Raw genomic sequence first — 21991 nt, 5'->3', positions numbered from 1 at the left:
CGATGGAGTTGGGAGTGAAGTGGTGGAGCTGCGCTCCGAAGAAGTTCAGAAAGCTCCGGAAAAAAGGATGGGGAGGCAGAGAAAACCCGCGGTCGATATGGGTGGCTAGGAGCACACACTCACCATCACGGGGTTGGGGTTCGATCTCTCTCCCCGGGAGACGCGCAGCTTCGTGGGGAATGACTCCCCCCTCGACCATGTCGTCAAGATCTTCTTGCCGGATCACCGACGGCATCCAGTCGCCCTGGATCCAGCCTCTGGGCAGAGCAGACCTTGAGGAAGATCCGCCCCGAGCAGACCTCTTTCCTTTCCCCTGCGCCGCCGCCTTCTTCACGCGCTCCAAAGCGGACGTCTTGTCCTTCGCCATCGTCGTCGGCAAATCTCAAACGGGCCTGCGGCACTAGGGTGAGAGCGGAGGTGGCGGAGGAACTTGCGAAGAGAGAGAGGAAGAAGAGGGCGCAATGTTTGGAAACCCCGAGCCGGCGGCTTATAAGAGGCCGCTTCCGAGTGGCTGACTGGTAGGCCCAGGCTATCCAGTCAAATCCCGCAGCAGACGCGCGCGCAGTACATGGCGAAAAAGGTGGCGCGGAAATCGAGGAGCTTCCGCTTTATCGCATCCGATTACTGCGGCCGCTCCCGTCCCGCGCGCTTCCCGAAATTCGAATCCCGCGAAACCCGCGGGCTGCAGAACAACTCGTCAAAACAGAAGATCCCACTCGCGCCGGCACTCGGTATATTACAAGTAAAGAAATTCACTCGGCGAAAGGCCTGGAATGGATCAAGGCGACTGAAAGAGGTTGATGACGTCATCCGTGACGATTGATCCAAAACGAGGCACTCATGTAGCCCAAAGAACCAGTCGGAAAGATCCCCAACTCTTTCCCCACTCTAACCTCGATCCATTCGGGGGCTAATGATGAAGCTATGTACCTACGGTAGGGGCACGGACCTGTCCAAAGAGCCCTACCCAAGAACATCCCTAGAAGAAGTCACCTTTCAATCGACTTGAAGGTATCTCACTCGACGGGTTCAAGACACTCGACCAAGAAGCTATCATTCGACCATGAAGCCAACCACTCGACTGCCAGGAGATCTAAAGTCATTCCTCAGGCAAACGGTCGGTCTTTAAGTAGTCTTCATGGTCATTATAACACTTTATTAGGAGCGTTACCAGTAACGTCCAACCTTAAATGTACCTTAAACCCTGCATTACTGAGGGCAGGAGAGGGCCGGCGAACTCTATATAAGCCACCCCCCTCCTCGGTATGAAGGGTTCGCACCTCTGTTATTCACACGCATATAATCTAATCGACCGCCTCCGGGCACCGAGACGTAGGGCTGTTACTTCCTCCGCGAAGGCCTGAACTCGCACCCTGCGTGTTTACAACCTCTCCATAGCTGAGATCTAGCCTCTCCATACACACCCTCTACATCACTGTCAGAGTTAGAACCACGACAATTTATATTTAGGAACCGAGGAAAATGGATTGAATGATTGCAGGCAATTCCTGCGTGATTGCAAGCTTCAAGTCGTCGTTGGTCGTCGGAACGGCTCGAGTATTAAACAACTCGTACCCAGAGCAGCAAGGCAAGCCCTCGATCCACTCCATGCCGTCCCACAGATCAGCAGCTGCTTCTCTACTGGCAGCAGTATGGCTCTGCCTCGGCGTAGCGCTGCTTGGGGTTGGAGCAGCTCCGCCTAGGCCTAGCAGCAGTTGCCAGAGAGACTGCGGCGGCGTGGACATCCCTTACCCGTTCGGCATCGTCGACTCGCCCGGCGACAGCAGCAGCGACTGCGCCATGCCCGGGTTCGGCCTGACCTGCCACGAGACCGATGTGAATGGCGGGCGCCGCACGCCGTTTTATTACGACGTGGAGGTCGTCGACGTCTCGCTGCAGCAAGGCCAGGCCAGGATGCAGAATCATATCTCCTCCTACTGCTACAACGCCGCCACTCAGGGCATGGACGCCAGCGAGTGGCGCCTCAACTTCACCGGCACGCCCTACAGGTTCGCCGACACCAACAAGTTCACCGTCATCGGCTGCCAAACGCTGGCCTACATCGAGGGCGCGCACACCCACGAGTACACCAGCGGCTGCGTGGCCATGTGCCGAGCAGAAAGCGACGGCGATGCGAGGTCGGCCCTCAGCAACGACTCCTGCTCCGGGATTGGGTGCTGCCAGACCGCCATCCCCAGGGGCCTGCAGTACGAAGTGGAGTTCGACTCCGGCTTCAACACCACCAAGATCCACAACGTCAGCCGCTGCAGCTACGCCGTTCTCATGGACGCCTCAAACTTCACCTTCCAAACAACCTACGCGACCTCACCGAGGTTCAACACCACCTACGGCGGAGTCGGAGTGGCGCCGCTGGTGGTGGACTGGGTTGTCGGAAACCAGACGTGCGACGTGGCGCGCAAGGATCCCTCCTCCTACGCCTGCCTCGGCGACCACAGCGAGTGCTTCGACTCGCTCAATGGACCAGGCTACATCTGCAACTGCTCCAAGGGCTTCCAAGGCAATCCTTACCTGCAAGATCCGGAGCAAGGATGCAAAGGTTTGTAGTACCAACACAAAACAATACTATAATATACAGGATTGTTGTTTCTCAATCAATTCATAAAGAGAAAATTATGTTTTTGGTCCCTCAAATTCCCCAAACGTATAGACTTGGGCCCTCAAGATTTTTTGGTATATATTTGGTCCTTCAAGTCTCAAAACCTGATAAGTTTGATTCAAAACCAGATTTTTTTAGCATGTTGACCGGGGTTTGACTCGGTTTGAACAGTAAATTCAAAGAAATAGCAAACAAATTCAAAAAGTATATGTGAACTTTTGTGACAACCAACATACTTGGGTATGCTTGGTGCGTGTAAATTTTTGTGTTCAAATAACATCCGAGGAGCTTTAGCCAAAAAAAAACAAATTTTGGCTTTTTTTGGTGAGCCAATTTTTTTTTCACGAGCTCCTCGGATGTCAAAACACCACAAAAAATTTCACGCACCCAAGCATCTTGGTTGCCACAAAATTTTAGAGTTTTTTTTAATTTCTTTGCTATCTTTTGAATTTACTGTTCATAAGTCAAACCTGGTCAACATGCTTAAAATCTGGTTTTTGAACAAACTTATCCGGTTTTGAGACTTCAAAGACCAAATGTATACCAAAAAAATTTGAGGCACCAAATCTATACTTTTGGAGAACTTGAGGGACCAAAAACATACTTTTCTCATTCATAAACCATCAAAAATCTATGCAATGATTCAAGTAGATTTTTGTTATGAGCGTACTTTTTCTTTTTTTGCTGGGAAAGTTTATTGTGGTGGTAAGAAGCGGGAACTTTTTCTTCACAAAAAATAATAGAGCTTCGTGTTGTCACTTTTTTTGTCTTGTCTAACGAAGGCCTATATTGATTAGATGATTTATTGGCATAGAATCTTATAGATACGTCGCAAATTGTTGCTATAATACATCCTCCGATCCCAAATAAGTGTCACAGCTCTAACTAAAGTTGAGGTAACCTTAGTTCAAAGTTGTGACACTTTTTGAATCGGAGGGAGTATATTTTATTGAGATTTGGTTCATTGTTTGGATTAATAATAGAATTTATTGTGTTTGATTATTGTACAGTTGCAAAATATTTATTAATTTTAAAGAGCATAATAGAGTAACTTATCATGCATGTTTGCATGTTGAAGTGAGCTTTTCCTATGCATTGTTGCATATTGGGGACAATCTTTTACGATGTATGTATGTTGCATGCTGAAGTGATATGCTTGCATGTCGAGAAATAGGTTAGTTGGGGCTATATACTTAGATATATAATATTTGATCTTTGATTCCCTGAAAATATGATCTTTGGTGGCAGATATTAACGAGTGCACAGACCTGGCAAAATACCCTTGCTCTGTACCTGGAACTTGCAAAAATTTGCCCGGTGGATTCAATTGTCGTTGCCCCAAGCATACCAAAGGCGACGCCCAGAATGGGACATGCGAGAGAAACCACACACTTGGTCTTGGAGAAAAATTCGGTATATGTACGTCCACACCTTATGCCTACTATACAATCTAAGTACATAATATATCAACATTATGTGTACCAGATCACTATGTTTAATTTCATCTAAGATTCTTAGTGCCAAGTAATTCCATCTTTTACTAAATCAGAAAACACATGTTCTCTTTTGCCCCAAATGAGGAATGACGACTAACCTTGGCATCCTACTCTTCAGGAGTTTTTGGCGTTATTCTGGTTGGCCTTGTTTGTATCCTTGCAATAGAAATTACCCGTCACAAAAGGAGTATCAAGAGACAAGCGCTGATCCGACAGAGTGATGAATACTATCAACAGCACGGGTAACAGATACTATCAGAAATTATGAGAGTAGAGCGTAACATTGGGTTCACCGTCTATGCCAGAGAAGAGATCGAGGCAGCAACAAACGGGTTCGACAAGGAGAACATCATCGGGGAAGGAGGGCAGGGCACCGTGTACAAGGCGGTCCTCGACGTCGACGGCAAGGACACGCTTGTGGCGGTAAAAAGATGCAAGGAGGTCGATGAGAGCAGGACGAAGGACTTTGTGCAGGAGCTGGTGATACTCTGCCGTGTCGACCATCCCAACATCGTCAAGCTCCTGGGTTGCTGCCTGCAGTTCGAGGTGCCCATCCTGGTGTACGAGTACGTGAAGAACAAAACCCTGCAGGAGCTATTGTACAGCCAACCGACCTCGTGTCGCGCCACCCTGGGGACCCGTCTGAGGGTCGCCGCGCAGTCCGCCGGAGCACTGGCGTACCTGCACTCGCTAGTGCACCCGATACTCCACGGCGACGTGAAGCCCGCCAACATCCTTCTCAGCGACGGATGGGTCGCCAAGGTGTCTGACTTCGGCTGCTCCACCATCGATGAGAAGACCCAGGTGGTGGCCAGAGGCACAGCGGGCTACGTTGACCCAGAGTACCTGCTTGAGTACCAGCTCACCCACAAGAACGACGTCTACAGCTTTGGGGTCCTCCTTCTGGAGCTCCTAACCAGGAAGAAGCCGCTGTCAAAGCAACGAAAGAGCCTCATGGTGATGGTTCAAGAGTCTATGGGAGATGGCACGCTCCATCAACTCTTTGACAAGGAAATAGTCGATGATGCTAGCATGGGAGTGGCCGTTCAGGCTGCGGAGCTAGCGACTCGATGCTTAGTTATGCCGGGAAACAGGAGACCGGCGATGAGGTGCGTTGCTGAGGAGCTCCAGCAATTGGCAGACCAAGTGCAGCAGCCATTGGTTTTGGAGTGCCATAGCCTCACTATCAAAGATATGGAGAGCTCCATGTCATCTGAGAGTGACACCACTGGGGTTTTCAGCCTTGAAAAGAAAGCCGCATTGAGCATAGAATTCGCTAGATGATATCATGAGAAACATATTAGAAACGGTTTGCTAGCTATACGATCCATGGTTGTATCACGTTTGTTGGTCGTTGCTATGAAATCCACCTTAAGCTTAGCACCAAATAATTTACGTATTTATAAGCACTCACTTGACCTCCTACGTATGTAAAGAAGGTTTGCAACAATTTTAATTTGCTACTGTTTAAATATATTGTCTGTCCTCTCTTCATCAGCTCATATGTTCAGATGACCTGCCAATAGGTCTCCAGTTCAAGACCATGTTAACATCGTATTAAAGAAAATGATTATGCGGCCTACATCAATCTCATGTCTAAGGACTAAAAGAAAGCCTAGATATGAAGGCGGTGCTGAAACATATATTGTCTTTGTCTCTCCATTAATTGGGAGTTTTGGATGAGCTAGCTAGAGCGTGAATTCAATACTTGCACTATTTGGTGGTACATTAGCCAGAATTTTGTCAACTACAATAAGTACTCCTTCCGGACAGATTTACAAGGGACGATTCAAAATTTCCTTTGAACGAAAGTTTGTCTCATATCCCTGTATCTTTACTCTAATAATGATCTGGTGGGTGCAACCCATGAAATCTTATCTATAACCTACTATATACAATTAAAATCATAGTTCAGATTAAGTATGCTTGCACCATATGAAAAGTGTGGCTCAGATTTATGGGAAGGATAATAGCAAAGACGATGTAAGCAAGAATTTCACAAAATCATTCCCTATATGATACAAAAATGTTCACCATATTTTGGCACAAATTGCCTACATGTTAATTGATGTCATGCAAGTGACCAGGGTTGGACGCAGCACTCTCATGTAAATAGCTTAATAGAGTACCGTCCCAACGAAGAGTAAGAGACGGTGGTTAATGCGAATGTTGAGTTGTTACAGTTCTCATATGAATTGGTTGTTTTGGTGTCTGAAAAGATTATAATTTGGACCGAGAAACAAGTAGTGAGGGGTAAAATGAAGTGGCTAAAACTAAGGTTGCTACAAAAGAACAAAAGTAAAGAACGTAAAAATAAACAACGGTTTTCCTGCAATGAAGAAGTTAGGTGTGGAGAAATTCAGTTCGTGGTAAATATCAAATGTGCTAGTGCAATGATAACGTGTAATTACCTATTCATGTGATTCTACCTCTCGTGTTCGACGCTTGATAAGCGACACACCCTTGGTAGAAATCAAAGCAGATTTGTAAATAAATCCTAATCCTAAGAAAAAATAGAATATCAGGAAAATAATTTACAATTATGTGTTACAAATTTAATATTTGAAATATAAAGAAAAGGAAATTGTTGTTGATAGATGTTGCTAACTAATTAACTTCCTTTTGATTTTTTTTTCTTTTGCTTTATGGGAATTGCCATTGGATGACAGGGCTTTTTTAAAAGCAAAGTCTACCACAAGTTTATGTTGGTTGTATAGACAAAACAAAATAAAAGAAGTGTGGCAGGAAACTCACTGATCTCATTGCCGTTTGGTTCTCTACTGAAGAGAGCAACCTTTTCCCAAGGGTGAACGACATCAGCTTGCGTTGTTGAAGTCACTACTCAGCAGCCTCATGCAGGCATAAACATTAGTAACACATGATATTTTGTTGACAGAAAAAAAAAGTAAATTCAAGCACATATGCATGCAATGAAATGTGATGGTTCGGAAAAGATCTTACTTCACAGCATCGATGGCACTGTGTGGACCTGCTGGTTTTAGCCTCGTGCAAGACATCATCACTGGGGATGTACTGAACCGAGAAACTCCACGACGTTTCTTCGCCCACCATTGAAGAACATCTATAATATCAAATAAATATAATATGAAAATATATTTCACGATGAATATGATTATATTGATTTTGTATTGTGATTATTAATATATTTCTCATAAACATGGTCAAACTCTGACTTCAAAACAAATATAATACGTGAAGTAAAAAAGAAACAGTGGGAATACATACATGCGGTCGGCGTATGATGGCCAAAAACTACTCAACCCGCCTGCTCAGTGACTGCGGAAGTGCACTTGTCGGAAAGTAAGTACTTTATACGTCCCATAATATAAGAGCGTTTTTAACACTAGTGTAATGTCAAAAACGCTCTTATATTTTGGGATGGAGGGAGTAACTTCTAGTGAGTATGTGCAGATCTGCCTCAAGAAACCTCACCCTCTTCAACGACAGCAATCGCATCAACGCCAACTGCGTTAGCTAGAGTTCGACATCTGCCTCAGCCCAATGCCCACATCTACAATCAGCTCGGCGGAGACGCCGAATTCACAAAGACCGTATTTCATTTGAGGGGGCAATGAAGAATACCTATTACTATTAGTTGCCCTGCGCAATGACAGGGTCATACTTTTGCAATTTTCATTTTGATAGTATAAATATGAAATCTCTCATTAAAAAAGTACTCCCTACGATTCAGATTAATTGCTGTTGATTTAGTAAAAAAACAGCTTTGTACCAAATCAGCAACAATTAATATGGATCTAATATTTCTAAAAAATCACATGAGCAAGGGTCTGGTCTCCGATCACACCACTGTGACTTGGACTGCTTGTTTACTTGACAACTGGATGATAAAAAGTCAAAAACAACCCAGATATGTTCTTTTTTCAATCGACCTAGTCAAGATTATCTCCAACATAGTATTATTAGTTAGAGTGTTTTGATCAATAAAAAAGTTAAAGTGTTTTGGCTAGCAATCATGTCAATGCCAACGGCGTTGGAGTTCGGCACCTACCTCATCCCTGTGCCCATGGCGACAACCAGGCCGACATAGACGCGGAACTCAAGAAGACAGTCTTTTCATTCGAGAGGGCAACGAAGATAACTTTTAGTTGCCATGAACAGCGACAATGCCATAGTTTTGCAGTTTTTCAGTTTGATAGTATCGGTCTGAAATTTCATAAAAATTACTCCCTCCGTAAAGAAATGTTTCTCTTATATTTCTTTACAGAGGGAGTAATAACTTTAAAAATAATCATGTAAGCAAGCACCTTGACTTGACTGCTTGTTTACTTGACAGCTGGATGCCAAAAGCAACCTAGTCAATATTTTTGAAATGGACAAAGTCAAGATTATCTCCAGTATAGTATTATTAGTTACGGTGTTTTGACTAGCAATCGCATCAGTCCCAACCGTTTGGGGTTCGTTACCTACCTCTGCCCCTGTACCCACAATGACAACCACAACATCATACATTCGCAATTTTTCAGTTATTAGTATAGATCATACTAGATCTGAAAATTCGCTCAAAAAGGTAATATGTTTTAAAAAAAATCATGTGAGCAAGCGTCTGGTCTCCGATCACGCCACCGTGATTTGGACTGCTTGTTTACTTGGCAGCTGGATGCCAAAAACAGCCTAGTCAAAATTTTCTTTTAACTGACCTAGTCAAGATTATCTCCAACATAGTATTATTAGTTAGGGTGTTTTGACTAGCAATCGCACCAACACCAACGGCGTTGATGCCACCTTGACTTAGATTGCTTGTTTACTTGAAGCGGTGCAAAAACAAACTAGTCGACAGTTTTTTTTTCTTTTACATTGGCCAAATCAAGATTATTTCAACATAGTATTATAGCTAGGCTGCTATGGTATTATTGTTGGAAACACTGCCGGCCATATCACATCGATCCTGCATGGTGCCAAGTGGCAACTGAGCAAGTTGTCTTGTGCCAAGAACATTGGTTTCGTTTATATAACATCGGAGAGGGAGCTCTCTTTTGCCAAAAAGGACAAACCCAAGCTAGCTAGATCCCCGAGCCTAACAGCAACAATGGCTGCTGTAGTAACGAGCCTTCATCACCACCTTCTCTCCATCTCCATTTGTCTCTGCTACTCACTGTCGTTGCTAGTCAGTGGACCTCTGGGCCTAGCTACCACGCTCTCCTTGAGCTTCAACTTCTCCAGTTCTAGCTCCGGCGACCTCTGCGACACGGAGCTCAGGTGCGAGCGTGATACACGCATGGGTTCCGGCGCCATCGAGCTAACCAAGAACGAGATCAAAGCCAACTTCTTCAGCATCGGCCGGGCTTCCTATGCGCGCCCGGTGCCGCTCTGGGACAATGCCACGGGCGAGGTGGCCAGCTTCTCCTCCAACTTCACATTCCAGATCAGGCTAAAAAACGAGACGGACGACCGGCTTCGTCTCTGTAACTTAAGCTTCACGCCCAACGACGGTGTGGCTGATGGTATGTCTTTCTTCCTGGCGCACTATCCGTCCAGGCTTCCTCCCAACAGCCACGAAGGGAACCTCGCTCTCTTCAATGACAGCAACAACTTGAACGCCATTGGCGACGACCGTGTCGTCGAGGTGGAGTTCGACACCTTTCGCAGCGCCTGGGACCACAACGACAACCACGTCGGCATAGACGTGAACTCCATCAACTCCAGGGCCTACACCAACGTGGCGAAGCGCCTGGTCTCCGACGATAACAACACCATGACTGCCGAGATCAGCTACGACAACCGCACAGGTGTCCTGGTCGCCCGTCTCCACATAGACGGCGATGAGCCGCTTTACAACGTAAGCACGTCGGTGGACATGAAGAAGGAATTGCCCGAGAAAGTTGCAGTCGGCTTTGCTGCACCAACTGGCATGTGCGTCGAGCTGCATCAAGTGTTGTCTTGGTCGTTTAACTCCACTCTAGATGATGTCACAATGGCTACTAGTCCGCGACAGTGGCGACTAGTGCCCGTGCTAGTGCCTTCCACAGTAGTAGCATTTCTCGTGTTGCTCTGCGTCGCCGCCTTCGTAGTCCATCGACGACGCGTGTGGGAGAGGGTAGATGATTCCGACGACGAAGCACGTGAGCAAGCTGAGTTTGAGAGAGGAGTAGGCCCTAGAAGGTACCGCTACCGTGAGCTGGCCGCCGCCACCAAGGACTTTGCAGAGGAGGGGAAACTCGGGCAAGGGGGCTTCGGTAATGTCTACCGAGGCGACAACCTTAGCGACCATGACCGCCCGGTGGCCATCAAGATGTTGTCTGCGGAATCATCTTCGCAGGGGAGGAAAGAGTTTGAGTCGGAGGTGAAGATCATAAGTCGCCTGTGGCACCGGAACCTTGTGCACTTGCTAGGCTGGTCCGACAGCCGCAAGGGGCTCCTGCTCATCTACGAGCTCGTTCCTGAAGGCAGCCTTGAGCGACACATATACAGCACTAGCCGTGTCCTCACGTGGTCAGAGAGGTACAAGATCACCCTTGGTCTAGGATCTGCACTACGCTATCTCCACACAGAGTGGGATCAATGTGTGCTGCATGGCGACATCAAACCCAGCAACATACTACTTGACTCATCATGCAACACCAAGCTTGCGGATTTCGGGCTGGCGAGGCTCGTGGAGCATGGAGCAGGGCCACAGACCACCAAGGTCATCATGGGCACCGCTGGGTACATAGACCCGGAGTTCATCCGCACCCGTCGGCCGAGCGCCGAAGCCGACGTCTACAGCTTTGGTATTGTCTTGTTGGAGGTCGTGTCCGGTCGGCACCCGGACATGGAAATGGAGCAATCAGGCGACAAATTCATTCCGTTACTAAGGTGGATCTGGGATCTGTACGAGAAGGGAGCCATTGTTGAAGCAGTGGATGAGAAGCTAAAGGGAGGAAACTGGCAGCAGCTGCTCGATGATGACGGCGACTATAAGTGGCAGATGCACCGCACGCTTGTCGTGGGGCTCTGGTGCACGCACCCCTGCCCGAGTGCGCGGCCGTCGGTCATGCAGCTCATGAACGTCTTGCAGTCCAAGGATGTCACGCTGCCAAGCCTGTCACAGCCGACATCCGACATCTCCCTTGGAACACATGGAGACAATGCGTTGTCATCGGCCAATGTTTGCAGCGAGGTGTCTTGGGCAATCAGTGGCAGATGACCATATTAACTTTTTACTTTACTTTATAGTAGTTTGTAATAAAAGAAGCTTCACCGCCTCGTGAAAGTGGCGCCATCGTCTTGCTATATGTCTTTTTGGTCATTTAGGGTTGATGTTCGTGCAGTTTTCCTATTCCAGCTTTTCAGTAATGTTGTGAGTGAGACGTGGCAGAGTTGTACATATGAGTGTACGTATCGAGTGTGTACTACCACTAGCTACTGTTTGCTTTGTGCACTAGTCGTCACCTGAACTTCCTTGATTTTTTTGGAATTATGGTGCTTCGAGCTTTCATATTACTAGAGGATACCCCGCGCGTCGCTGTGGGAATTAGTCGATGAAAATTTTGATTGATAACATAAGAACCAAAATAAAAAAAATGCATATGACTTATTATATTTGATTTTGTATAGTTGTAACAATATTTGTTGAATCTAAGTAGAATAATTAAATAGAAAATATTTTCCTATGCATATCAGATGTTGTGGTGGGTCTTCTCACATGCATAATTGCATGTCGTGGTGAGCCTTATCTCACTCATATTTATATGATGAGGTGGCATGCTTACATGTTGAGATAAATAAGTTAGTGATGATAACTCTCTTAGGTGTATATAGGATAGGATTACCTTTTTTTCGCAGGAAAACCTTCCAATCTATTATCTGTTGCCAAGTCGTACAAAGAATATTAGAAGTAAAAAAAATCCAGGTATGTGGACCACCTAGCGGTGACTACAAGCACTCGAGCGATCCGAAGGCAAGCCGCTGTCATTGTCTCTCCCTCGTCAGAGCCGGGTAAACCTTGTTGTAGTAGACAGTCAGAAAGTAGTTGTGCTAAGGTCCCACAAGACCAGCGCATCAGAAAAGTAACTGTTGTCGATCAAGATAAGCGTAGATCCGAAATTCAAAAGGATTCAACCTATAGACACACAAACATAGACAGGATCCAAGAGAATCCATGAAGTCAAACGCCGATCGAATCATATGAGATACGCCGGAGACATACCTTCACACGCTCTCCGAGAACGCTAGACACACCGGCAGGATGGGGCATAAGCAGGGAGAACCTTATTATTCCATATTCAGAAAGCCACCGTTGCCTCGCCTTCCAGAACAAGATGCAAAACCTCATGAAACTCAGGAAAACACCTACAAACGGAGCCCTCCCATCGGCACGGTACAGAATCCACCTACCACCATGCCTCCATGGCCCTAAGGTCATATGTGCTCCCTCCGTATGTTCGTATTGAAATATCTGAAAAGACTTAAGTTTAGAAACAAAGGGAGTAGTTTATTGAGATCTTATCATGAGGGAACATAGTTACTAAACTTATGTTTTCATTTATCACTATCATATGAGATAGTTACAGTGTGATCATAATAGACCACGGTTCATCTATTGTTTCACTGATGTAGGTCGCCTCCCTCTAGTCTGCGCTTGGACTTCCTACAACCCTCTCATGTGGCTTAATATGGGAGCTCTCTCCACCTCCGCTGGCCCAGACGACTTCTAGAGCATGGTTTGCCTTCTGCTGATGTCGAGGATCTTGAATCGCCGCTACCAAGTTGTCTTCTGTGTTGTGTGACCCTCCATGACCAAATCATAGCAGTTGTTGTCTCCGATCTCTCAAATCGAGTGTTCCGGCTGCTTTCCTTAGGCCTCCAATATTCTCGCATGTTTCCCGTTAACCCCTCCACTAACTTGTAACCCTCTGTACTGAGGATTTAGGATGCTTACCGTCACTTCGGGTAAATTCAAGTGGGGCGTCTTCCACCCTCCCCCCCCCCCCCCCCCCCCCCCCCTTCCCCCGGCGTTGACTTCTTAAAACAAAAGCACGAAGATCGAAGGTGGCCCGAACCATACTTCCTAAGCCACTGCTCATATGGCTTTTTTGCGGGGTGAATCCTAGGTTTTATTTCTAGGAATTAGTGTTACAGTCTGCTAATACAAACTCATTTACATTGTCTGGAACATGGCGCAACCAACAGGCGGTGCTACCCCCAGATCGACAAATATTGGCTAGACTATGAGCAACTCTATTTTGACTACGCTCTATCTTTAATGAAACAAAAACCCGAAGATCCAAAAGCGTCTAGATTTTTCGCGTTAATTGACTATAAGTTGACCAGTCCAGAGACTCATCAGTCAAAGAGGCAATCGCAGTCGAACTATCAGATTGGATAATCCGACCATTGCGAACTCGGTGATAGGCCGTCCAAGATGGCATTGATCTCTTCTTCTAGGGCATCTTTGCAGTGAAATAAATGATGATATGCTGCAAGAATCACTGCTCCTTCACTATTCCACGGAATCACCTGCCTCACCGGACTCCTTCACGAATGAGGCGTCCACTAATTGGGCCACCCAACCAGCGGGTGGTTTTGTCCAAGGTAGGCGTGGAGTTCTAAGAGCATTTCCAGCCGCGTTTCCAGGAAGGCCTTCCCAGATGATTTTTTCGCGCCGGCGTAAAAAAAGGCTCAGTCGCGCTCCAGGAATCCGATTTTCGCCGGCCTGGGCCGAAAACAGCGCCGGCGGACCCAGGCCGAATCCGGCCGCTAGGGGCGCCCAGGGGTGCCGGGGCGAGCTGTTTTGGCGCGAAAAAGCCGCGGGCCAGCCGCGTCAGCGACACGGCGCCTCGTCTTCCCCCAACGGCCTCAGTTCCCGCGGGGAATCAATGGCAAGGCTGCCGCCGGTCAGCCTTGCCATTGATTCCTCACGGGCGGCGCGTCACGGGACGGCGCGCCGACGCCTCCCCTCCCTCGCACGCGTACACGCGGACGCAGCGCGGCTATATAGCCGGTGGCCTCACTCGCCTGTGCCCACACCAGCCCCGCCCCTCGCCGCCGCCCAGCCCCTCCCTCTCCCTCTCTACCTCTCCCGAGCCCGTCGCCATGGTAGAGCGTTTTCCCGGAGACGAGGCGGCAGCCAACGGCTTCGGCCGCCGTTCGCTCCGCGAACAGGAGTCCTGGCTCCTGTTCCAGGCGAACATCCCGGCGCCGCCGGACATGCGCGCCGGGCCGACGGGGTGGAGACTCAGCGACGGGGGAGTGCCCATTCCCCCGTTGCCCGACGCCGTGGCCAAGCCCAAATACTTCGCCGAGGAGGTCGAGGTCGTGCGCGCCTCCCTCACCGACGCCCAACTCTCCCTCCCCCGGTACGCCGCCGACAACCACGCGGCTTCGGCGGCGTACTTTGAGCGCCGCCAGCAGCAGCGGTTGGCGTCCACCAACGGCGCGCCGGTGATCGGCGGCCTGAAAAACAGCGAGGGGTGCCACGTGTGGTGGGGCGTCCCCGGGCGCACACTCGAGGGCGTGCTGAGGTACCTCGAGGGCGGCAACGACCCGCCGTTGGCGTACCCGGCGAGGGTGGCCGCCCCGGCGCACCACCGACACGCCGGGCCATGGGCGCGAAGGAGGTTCGTGTCCTCCTCCTCTTCTTCCTCCTCGCGATCTTCCTCGCACTCCTCCGGTACTCCGGCCCTGCTCGGCGTCAAGGCCGAGCCCGCGGCGGAGACGCCGCTCGGCCGGCGCACTCGCAGCGCCGGCATCGTCATCAACGAGGGCGGCCGGCGCGCCTCCTCGTCAGCTCCTCCTTCGCGCTTCGTCAAGCCAAAGACGGAGCCGGGGCTCGCGCCGGTGAAGAAGAAGCCGGCCGCGCTGGTGAAGACGGAGCTCGACGACGACGACGCGGCCCTGGAATGGGCGTGCAGGGACTCCATAGCGATGAAGAAGGAGCGTCTGGAGAAGGCGAAGGAGCGCCTGGAGAAGGCGAAGGAGCGCCAGTGCGCCGCCCTGCGCCGCTTCGCGGAGCGCCGACGCGGCCGTGACGAAGGCGGAGTCGTCGTCATCTACGACAGCGACAACGATGACGACGACACGCCGCCACCAGTCCGTCATGGCGACGCCGGGGAGGGGTCCAGCAGGGTCGCCCGCGTCAAGGAGGAGAAGGCCGCCGACGACGACAGCGGTGAGGATGGCGGCGACGGCGGCGACTTTAGCCAGTTTTTTTAGATTAGTTTATATATGTGCTATGTAATGAAAATCCGCGAACTTTATCGAAATATATGCCCAAGTTGGCCGAAATTTATCGTGTTTAGCCGAACTTCGCCGAACGGTGCCGAAATTTGCTATACAAATTTTATTTTTAAACGCGCCTGGGGCCGGCCCTGGGGCCTGCGGCTGGGGACCAACTCGCCCAGGCCCAATTTTTGTGCCGGCTCACCCCCAGACGGCGATTTTAGGCGCCCCCTGGGGAGCCAACGGCTGGAGATGCTCTAACCGGTGCAGGTTGGAAAAGTTATCAATCATAGGGGATTTGCCCTTTATAATTTCCTCAACACTTTTTTTCAACACTTTGCCTATCAGATGCTCTAACCGGTGCAGGTTGGAAAAGTTATCAATCATAGGGGATTTGCCCTTTATAATTTCCTCAACACTTTTTTTTCAACACTTTGCCTGTCAGAATGATGAATTAGATACTTCAGTAGGAGGCACTTCCTTTCCATGGGTCAATTCATTCCTCAGGATTAACATTTTTTTCAAATACATGATTAACAAAAAAATCAAATATATGTTTTGATGTCTATTTATTTTTTGCATGCATATCATATATTTTTTGTATGCATTGAAACATTATTATACAAGTTTAATATTTATCAAATACATGATTATAATTTTGTTCAAATACATGTTGAAAAAAATAGATACATCTTAAACATATTTCAAATAAGCTCTGAAACATTTTTGATTGATAAGATTCGTTCTTTTAAAATATGTGAACATTTTTCTACATTTGCATAATTTTTTTTTCTAAAAGTTTCAGGAACATTTTCTAAACACATGAAAATTTCTTTAAATGTCCCATAGAATTTTTTTTGTAAATGTATGAAACATTGTTTTGGAATTACATGATTAATTTTATGTACATTGTATAAATGCTTTCTTTAAATGTTCCGTACATTTTTTTAAAATGCGTGAATGTATTTCAAATGTCACAAACATTTTTTTCAATGCCATCAATATTTTTCAAAACTCGTGCTAACAAATTTTATACGCTGCCATTAAGATATTGCAAATTCAATGTTTTTAAATTTTTGAAGTAAATGTAAGTGTTGTAACATATGTAGTTTGAATTATTCGCAAAAAAAAGAAACAAAAGAAAATCTGAGTTGGAGGTTTTGTCTCATATCCCCATATCTCAACTCTAATGATGAGCTAGGGAGTGCAGCCCTTCAAATCTTATCTATCTGTCGGATTACGGGTTCCGGCAAACCCTTGAGGTTCGAACACTGGGGTGCACACAAAGATCTCTCTCTCCCTAGCTCGCTCTCGCAACGATCTCAAGGCCTAGCTCGACGAACCCAAAGAACAAGAGACATGAGGGTTTATACTGGTTCGGGCCACCGTTGTGGTGTAATACCTTACTCCAGTGTGGTGTGGTGGATTGCCTTGTAGGCTAAGGATGAACAGGTACAAGGAATGAACAACCTCCTGAGAAGAGGTGTTCTTGAACTCGGTGAGCTAGTGTGTGTGAGGATGATCTGAATGATCCGTCCCCTCTATGATAGTGGCTAGTCCTATTTATAGAGGCCCTGATCCTCTTCCTAAATGTTAGGCGGGAAGGGATCCCACAACGGCCAAGTTTGAAGGAAGACAACTAGTACAAGCTATCCTGACAAAAGGTGGTCTTCGTCTGCGAAAGGCTCTGGTGGTGACACGGCCGTGGGCTCCGCGGTGACCTCCTTCCTGCCGTCCTGCTGATCTTGGTCTCGTTGCACCAATATAGAAAACTTTGCCTGATGCCTCAGGACTCCGCGCCTGCGCTTGCCCCTTTAGCACCAAACAGGCAACTGGTACTCTGCACCCGTTGGTGCCCGCCTGGCCTTGATCGTCACGGCTCACGGCACGCGCACCTCGCTCCTCAGGAGCCAGCCTAGCGATGCCGCCCCTGAGAAGGTCTTGTGTCGTCCGCCTCGCGAGGCTTGGCCCCTCGCGAGGGTCTTGAGCGGTTGCTGCTGAAGAGGGGCCGTATCGTGCCGTTGGTGGAGCCGCGTCGTGGGCCGCAGGCAGACAAGTCTGGGGACCCCGTTCCCAGGACGCCGACACTATCTAACTATTCTATATAATTAAAATGACAGTTTGGACTAACTATAAGCACACCAAAAAGTGTGGCTCAAGACAACATAAGCAAGCAATCCACAAAATCCTTTCCTGTGCGATACTGATTTTTCCACCGCAGTTTTGGCACAAATAGCCCGCGGTTTCAGCACCGTGATAAGAGGTGGCAGCGCACGACTGAATGAAAATCTCATACTTCAATGGTATTCCCCTGAGAGTGTACTTATTTTATTTTTTTTGAGTGCTTGTACTTATGTTTGAGAGAAGTTTCATACTGTAGTATAGAGTACTAAACATGGAGACAACATTGGCCCAAGCTTACTAGCTGGGCCTCCCTGGCCTATCCAGAATGGGCCAAAAGGATTATTGCCTGCACACTTCAATTGAACTGTGACCTTGGGAGATTCTAAAATAAAAATTACTGAGATCTTGGGTCTCGGTTACCCAAAAAACAATGAGAAATAAACAGTCAAACAAAAAACAATGAGAAAGACTGTATACTACTATGGTTTCCGAGGTTTTTAAGATATAACCAGCTTTGTGTCTATCCATTACTGGAAATTTTGGTGGACCTCGAGAAATTCCAATACCGCGTTTAAAAATTAAATTTTTTAAATCTAAACATGACTACAAAAAGAAAACTGAGTATGAAACATACTCGGCGAAGTCTCAAATAACCGAGTGCTGCGCTTGGCTTACGGCTCTCGGTTTAATTTGGAGTGTCATTTCACGGGTACTCGGCTTACCTATGAGCCAAGGTAAAACCAACGGCTCTCGATGAAATAAAGCCACATGATGCATCTAGCTAATGCCAAAGAGAACATGTGTGCATATATCATCACGATACATATTTTGACGCTATATTGGTTTGCATGCGAAATTTGTTTAAAAGTTTCCGGCAAAAGTACCCCGAACTTGAGATTTTCCGGAAACCGTTTTTCTCAGCCCCTTGCGAAGAAAAAGCGGAATCGAAAGAAAAACCTTGGCGTTTGTATGATCATGCAAAGTGTGTGCGTATATATGTACCTACAAGATATCGCAAATCGAAAGAAACTTAACACATGATGACAAGTAGAAAGACGGCAAGAGACTATGCTATGGATGAAATTTGAAAACGAAACAACATGAAATTGAGCGCCAACTGCATGCTAGTACTATTATTACAAGAACACGCGGAGGAAATATCCCCGTCGCGCGGAGATATATATGATTTTCATGCAACTCATGCATGCATACACATTACACAAGCACAGTGCAATTAAAGGACGGTAATACAGCACATGCCAGTTGCTGGCTAGTTTATGGAAGTTTAGTTATTATTCTTCACCGGGATTAACTATTGTTGGTCGGTGAGCATGCAGCGGGCGTGCCGGAGTAGCTAGGCCGGCGCGCCATTTCATCAACGCCGGCGGTGTCCGGACGGCTCCTTCTGGGAGTTGAAGTAGACGACGGCGACGGGGAGGCCGAGCTCGTGGTTGGCGGCGAAGGCGCGGGTGTTGAAGTAGGCGCGGTCGTCCGGCGACGCCGCCGGGACGTAGGGGAAGCGCGTCTTCTGCTCGAACAGCACCAGCACGTAGCGGTGGATGCCCACCGGCGGCCGCGGCCCCATGTACGGCACCACCACCTCACCTGCATGCACCACAAATATATACACCCGGACGTAATATATCCACCGTGCATGAATGCATGGGCGGCAAAAAAGACAGAATTTGCTACTTCCTCCATTTTAAATATGAGTTTTTTTAGATATTTCAATGCGGACTACATACGAAACAGGCGAGGAAGTACACCTACATGTAAGGTACTAGCTGTATGTGTCCTGCATGCGCGGATGTACACGTGTAGCAGCCGGACACGTGGGATGCTTCCAGGACGAACGCTTGGTCGCAGCTTGGCCGTCCGGCGGCGCGGCGCCGTTGCGGCGGCCATGCTTGCGTGCATGCTCGAAAGTTTGTGCCATGCGATCGCACGCATATGCATGCACCGCGCGCGTGGTGCACATAAGATATAAACCTTGGAGCACTGTCGTTATCTTGGATATTTTATGCACCGTATCTTCTTTTCTGTGGTCATCGCAGGAAGCGGCCACCAAACAAGTTTGTTTTGTTACTTGGGCTTGGGTACATATGTAGGTGTGGCCGGTCGTCTAAGGCTGCGTTGCCATCGCGGCGTGTTACGGTACTCCACTTTGTTTATTCTTTTTTCTTCTATTTTATTGTTTGTTTAACTCGTTTTTGCCTATGTTTATCGTTGCTTTCCTACAACTTACTATTAAATTAGCATACAAACACAATTCAGCAACCACAAACGGGGTCTAGATAGAGGCATAATAAGTAAATGCCGGATATAGCGGAAGGCCTTAAAAGTATGAAATCATGTAACATGTTGTTCATTTTATATCAGCTACATATTGTGGATTCTCGCAAAAAAAGTACTAGTCAGTTTTGTAAAATATTGGAATTAGGCATTTGAGTGAATTTTCTTTTTCGCAAGAGCTATTTTAGTAAATATATGGCAAGGTTCACAAAATACTCTATTAGCACCAATGGATTGTATTGTTAGAAGGATGTGAGACCAGTTGACACACAACGTCATGCTTTGTGGTTGATGAACTAATTTCATAATCTCGTTGGTGAAAAACTACCGGTGAAAAAAGGAAGAAAGAAAGATTAACCGAAGAGTAGAAAGGCAAATAACTTGTTGGGCAAATCAAATTCTAACCGTCCATCACAATAAAAGGCATGCGTGAGCAATCATAGTATGAATGTACGCATGTCGGGACCACTAGGTATCGACATACAATGATAAATGGAAAACGACATGTGTTGTGTATGGTTGTGACATGTATAAGGGCACATGGGGTGACATGAGCTATCTCTTACATGTGACGGTTGGGTCTTAGGTGAGATAGAGGACTTTACGTACGATCCAAAACCGGCTCGGGCAAGAGATGAACTTGGCACAATGACCAACGTATTGGCAATATATGGTAGGTTTGGAGCACGTGTTTGTGTGTGTGTGTGCGTGGGGGTGGAGTGGAGGTGGGGTTTAGTTATATGCAAGTATTTTCATCGAATGTGTTCTATTTTTGTTGTGTTTGTCTATTAGAGCGTCATCATTTATAAGGCCTAAGCGGACACTAAAGGTGAAGATTGCTAGTAAGACCATTACTAGAAACGTCAGTGTGGGAAAACATTACAATAATCACAACTTATGTATATCAATGCCTAATTTAAATGAAAAGATTCTAATATGAGTAGCACTTATTGTTCATGGTGTCGAGAGATATGGTAAAAGAAGCTTAAAGAAATGAAAGAATAGAGAAATATTTAGCTCCTAATTTAAAAGCCTTAACTAAGATGATGCTAGATGCAAAGTGTCGAGACAACTATAATTCTACTCGTCGAGATGCGGGAGAGGCGCAGTGTGTGTTCCCATGGCTCAAATGGTTACTCCTAAAACAACAATACTGAGAACTAAGTGTGGACCCAAACATTAAATCAAAAGGGGGCAACTAAAAAGAAATAAGACCCCCCCCCCCCCCCAAAAAAAGTACAAGTCATCATACTGAAATTTGAAATTGCAGTACAGTAATTAATTATGACATTTCTACTATAACCAAAGTTGTACATCGGCGATACCGTGAGAGACACGCAAGAACGATAAAATAAGAGTGCAATTTACATGTGAATGGTTAATTGGAGTACAATGTATTGTGAGTGTTATATGAAACTAATGATCCATTTGTCATAAATAAAGTACTAACCTTTAGTTGCATCTGTTCCACCCGGTATGTTAACCACTATCCTGCAGACACAAATGAATAAAACGCACGCAGTGAGTGCAGTAGGAATCAGTTAATAAATAAAGAAGCTGGACGATGATGATATCCATATCTCCAGGGTGTGCGCGTGTGGAGATCTATGGAATTGACACTTGTTTAATTGTGAGTCAGGTGCCAAATCATACATACATACATACATAGCAGCAGCAGCAGTAGTAGTACATACCAGTGGAGGTACTCCTTCATGGTGGGCTCGCTAGGGCTAGGCGCGTCAGGATCCGTCATCACCTGCAGCAAGCAAGCATGTACATCCATGGATCACCATGCACACACATACATAAATCACCATCAAGTTCCCATGCATATGAACAAGTGTGCATATCCACGAGTCCATCGAGGGCGGGCAGGTGGGGCCGGCCGGGGCGGGACGTACGAGGGTGTAGAGGTCGTTGCGGCGGCCGGAGATGCGGACGAGCGGCTGGTCGGCGGCCAGGGAGGGCTTGACGTGGCAGCCGTTGCTGAGGTCCCTGGCGCCGTAGGCCACGGCCATGGCCACCGACGGCACGAACATGTCCACCACCTCGCCGATCACCCGCCCCACCACCAGCGGATCAACGAACCGGGACATGTTTGCTCCTCTGCTCTGCTCTTTTCTCCTTGTCTTCCCCTGCTTTTCTCTGGACGAGAGCCAACGACGACCTGTACAAATGACGCATGGCTGGGTGTATATATGGCTTACGCTAAGCAGGTGGCTAGCGCGGCGGATTATTAACTGAGGGTTTTGTCACGGGGGTTGGGACTTGGGCTACCCTCCTT

The 21991-nt window shown here is 47.4% G+C and overlaps 1 protein-coding gene and 2 pseudogenes across 1 annotated transcript; 2 read left to right on the top strand and 1 right to left on the bottom strand.

Annotated features, from left to right (window-relative positions):
• Positions 1-1608: 1608 nt before the first annotated feature.
• LOC123057462 (wall-associated receptor kinase 2-like) lies at positions 1609-5889 on the top strand (annotated as a pseudogene).
• A 3481-nt stretch (positions 5890-9370) lies between these two features.
• Positions 9371-11278, top strand: LOC123057461 (L-type lectin-domain containing receptor kinase IX.1-like; annotated as a pseudogene).
• A 7243-nt stretch (positions 11279-18521) lies between these two features.
• On the bottom strand, positions 18522-21865 carry LOC123057460 (protein MOTHER of FT and TFL1 homolog 2). The gene is made up of 4 exons (XM_044480423.1): positions 21609-21865; positions 21402-21463; positions 21158-21198; positions 18522-19020 (listed from the first exon to the last, which is right to left on the bottom strand). Exons 1-4 carry the CDS (start codon positions 21801-21803, stop codon positions 18791-18793), a joined length of 528 nt encoding a protein of 175 aa, XP_044336358.1. The 5' UTR covers positions 21804-21865; the 3' UTR covers positions 18522-18790.
• Between the last annotated feature and the right edge of the window lie 126 nt (positions 21866-21991).

This window comes from Triticum aestivum, chromosome 3A (genome assembly GCF_018294505.1).
Source record: "Triticum aestivum cultivar Chinese Spring chromosome 3A, IWGSC CS RefSeq v2.1, whole genome shotgun sequence".
In the NCBI taxonomy this organism is placed as follows: domain Eukaryota; kingdom Viridiplantae; phylum Streptophyta; class Magnoliopsida; order Poales; family Poaceae; genus Triticum; species Triticum aestivum.
This window is presented reverse-complemented; position numbering and strand designations above follow the sequence as displayed.

Excerpts from the sequence above, each read along its gene's own strand:
- LOC123057460 (XM_044480423.1), bottom strand. The coding sequence starts at position 21,803 with ATGTCCCGGTTCGTTGATCCGCTGGTGGTGGGGCGGGTGATCGGCGAG. Across the intron at positions 21,464-21,608 it reads GCAACGACCTCTACACCCTC|GTGATGACGGATCCTGACGC; the intron begins GTACGTCCCGCC and ends TGCTTGCTGCAG. Across the intron at positions 19,021-21,157 it reads TGGAACAGATGCAACTAAAG|GTGAGGTGGTGGTGCCGTAC; the intron begins GTTAGTACTTTA and ends TGGTGCATGCAG.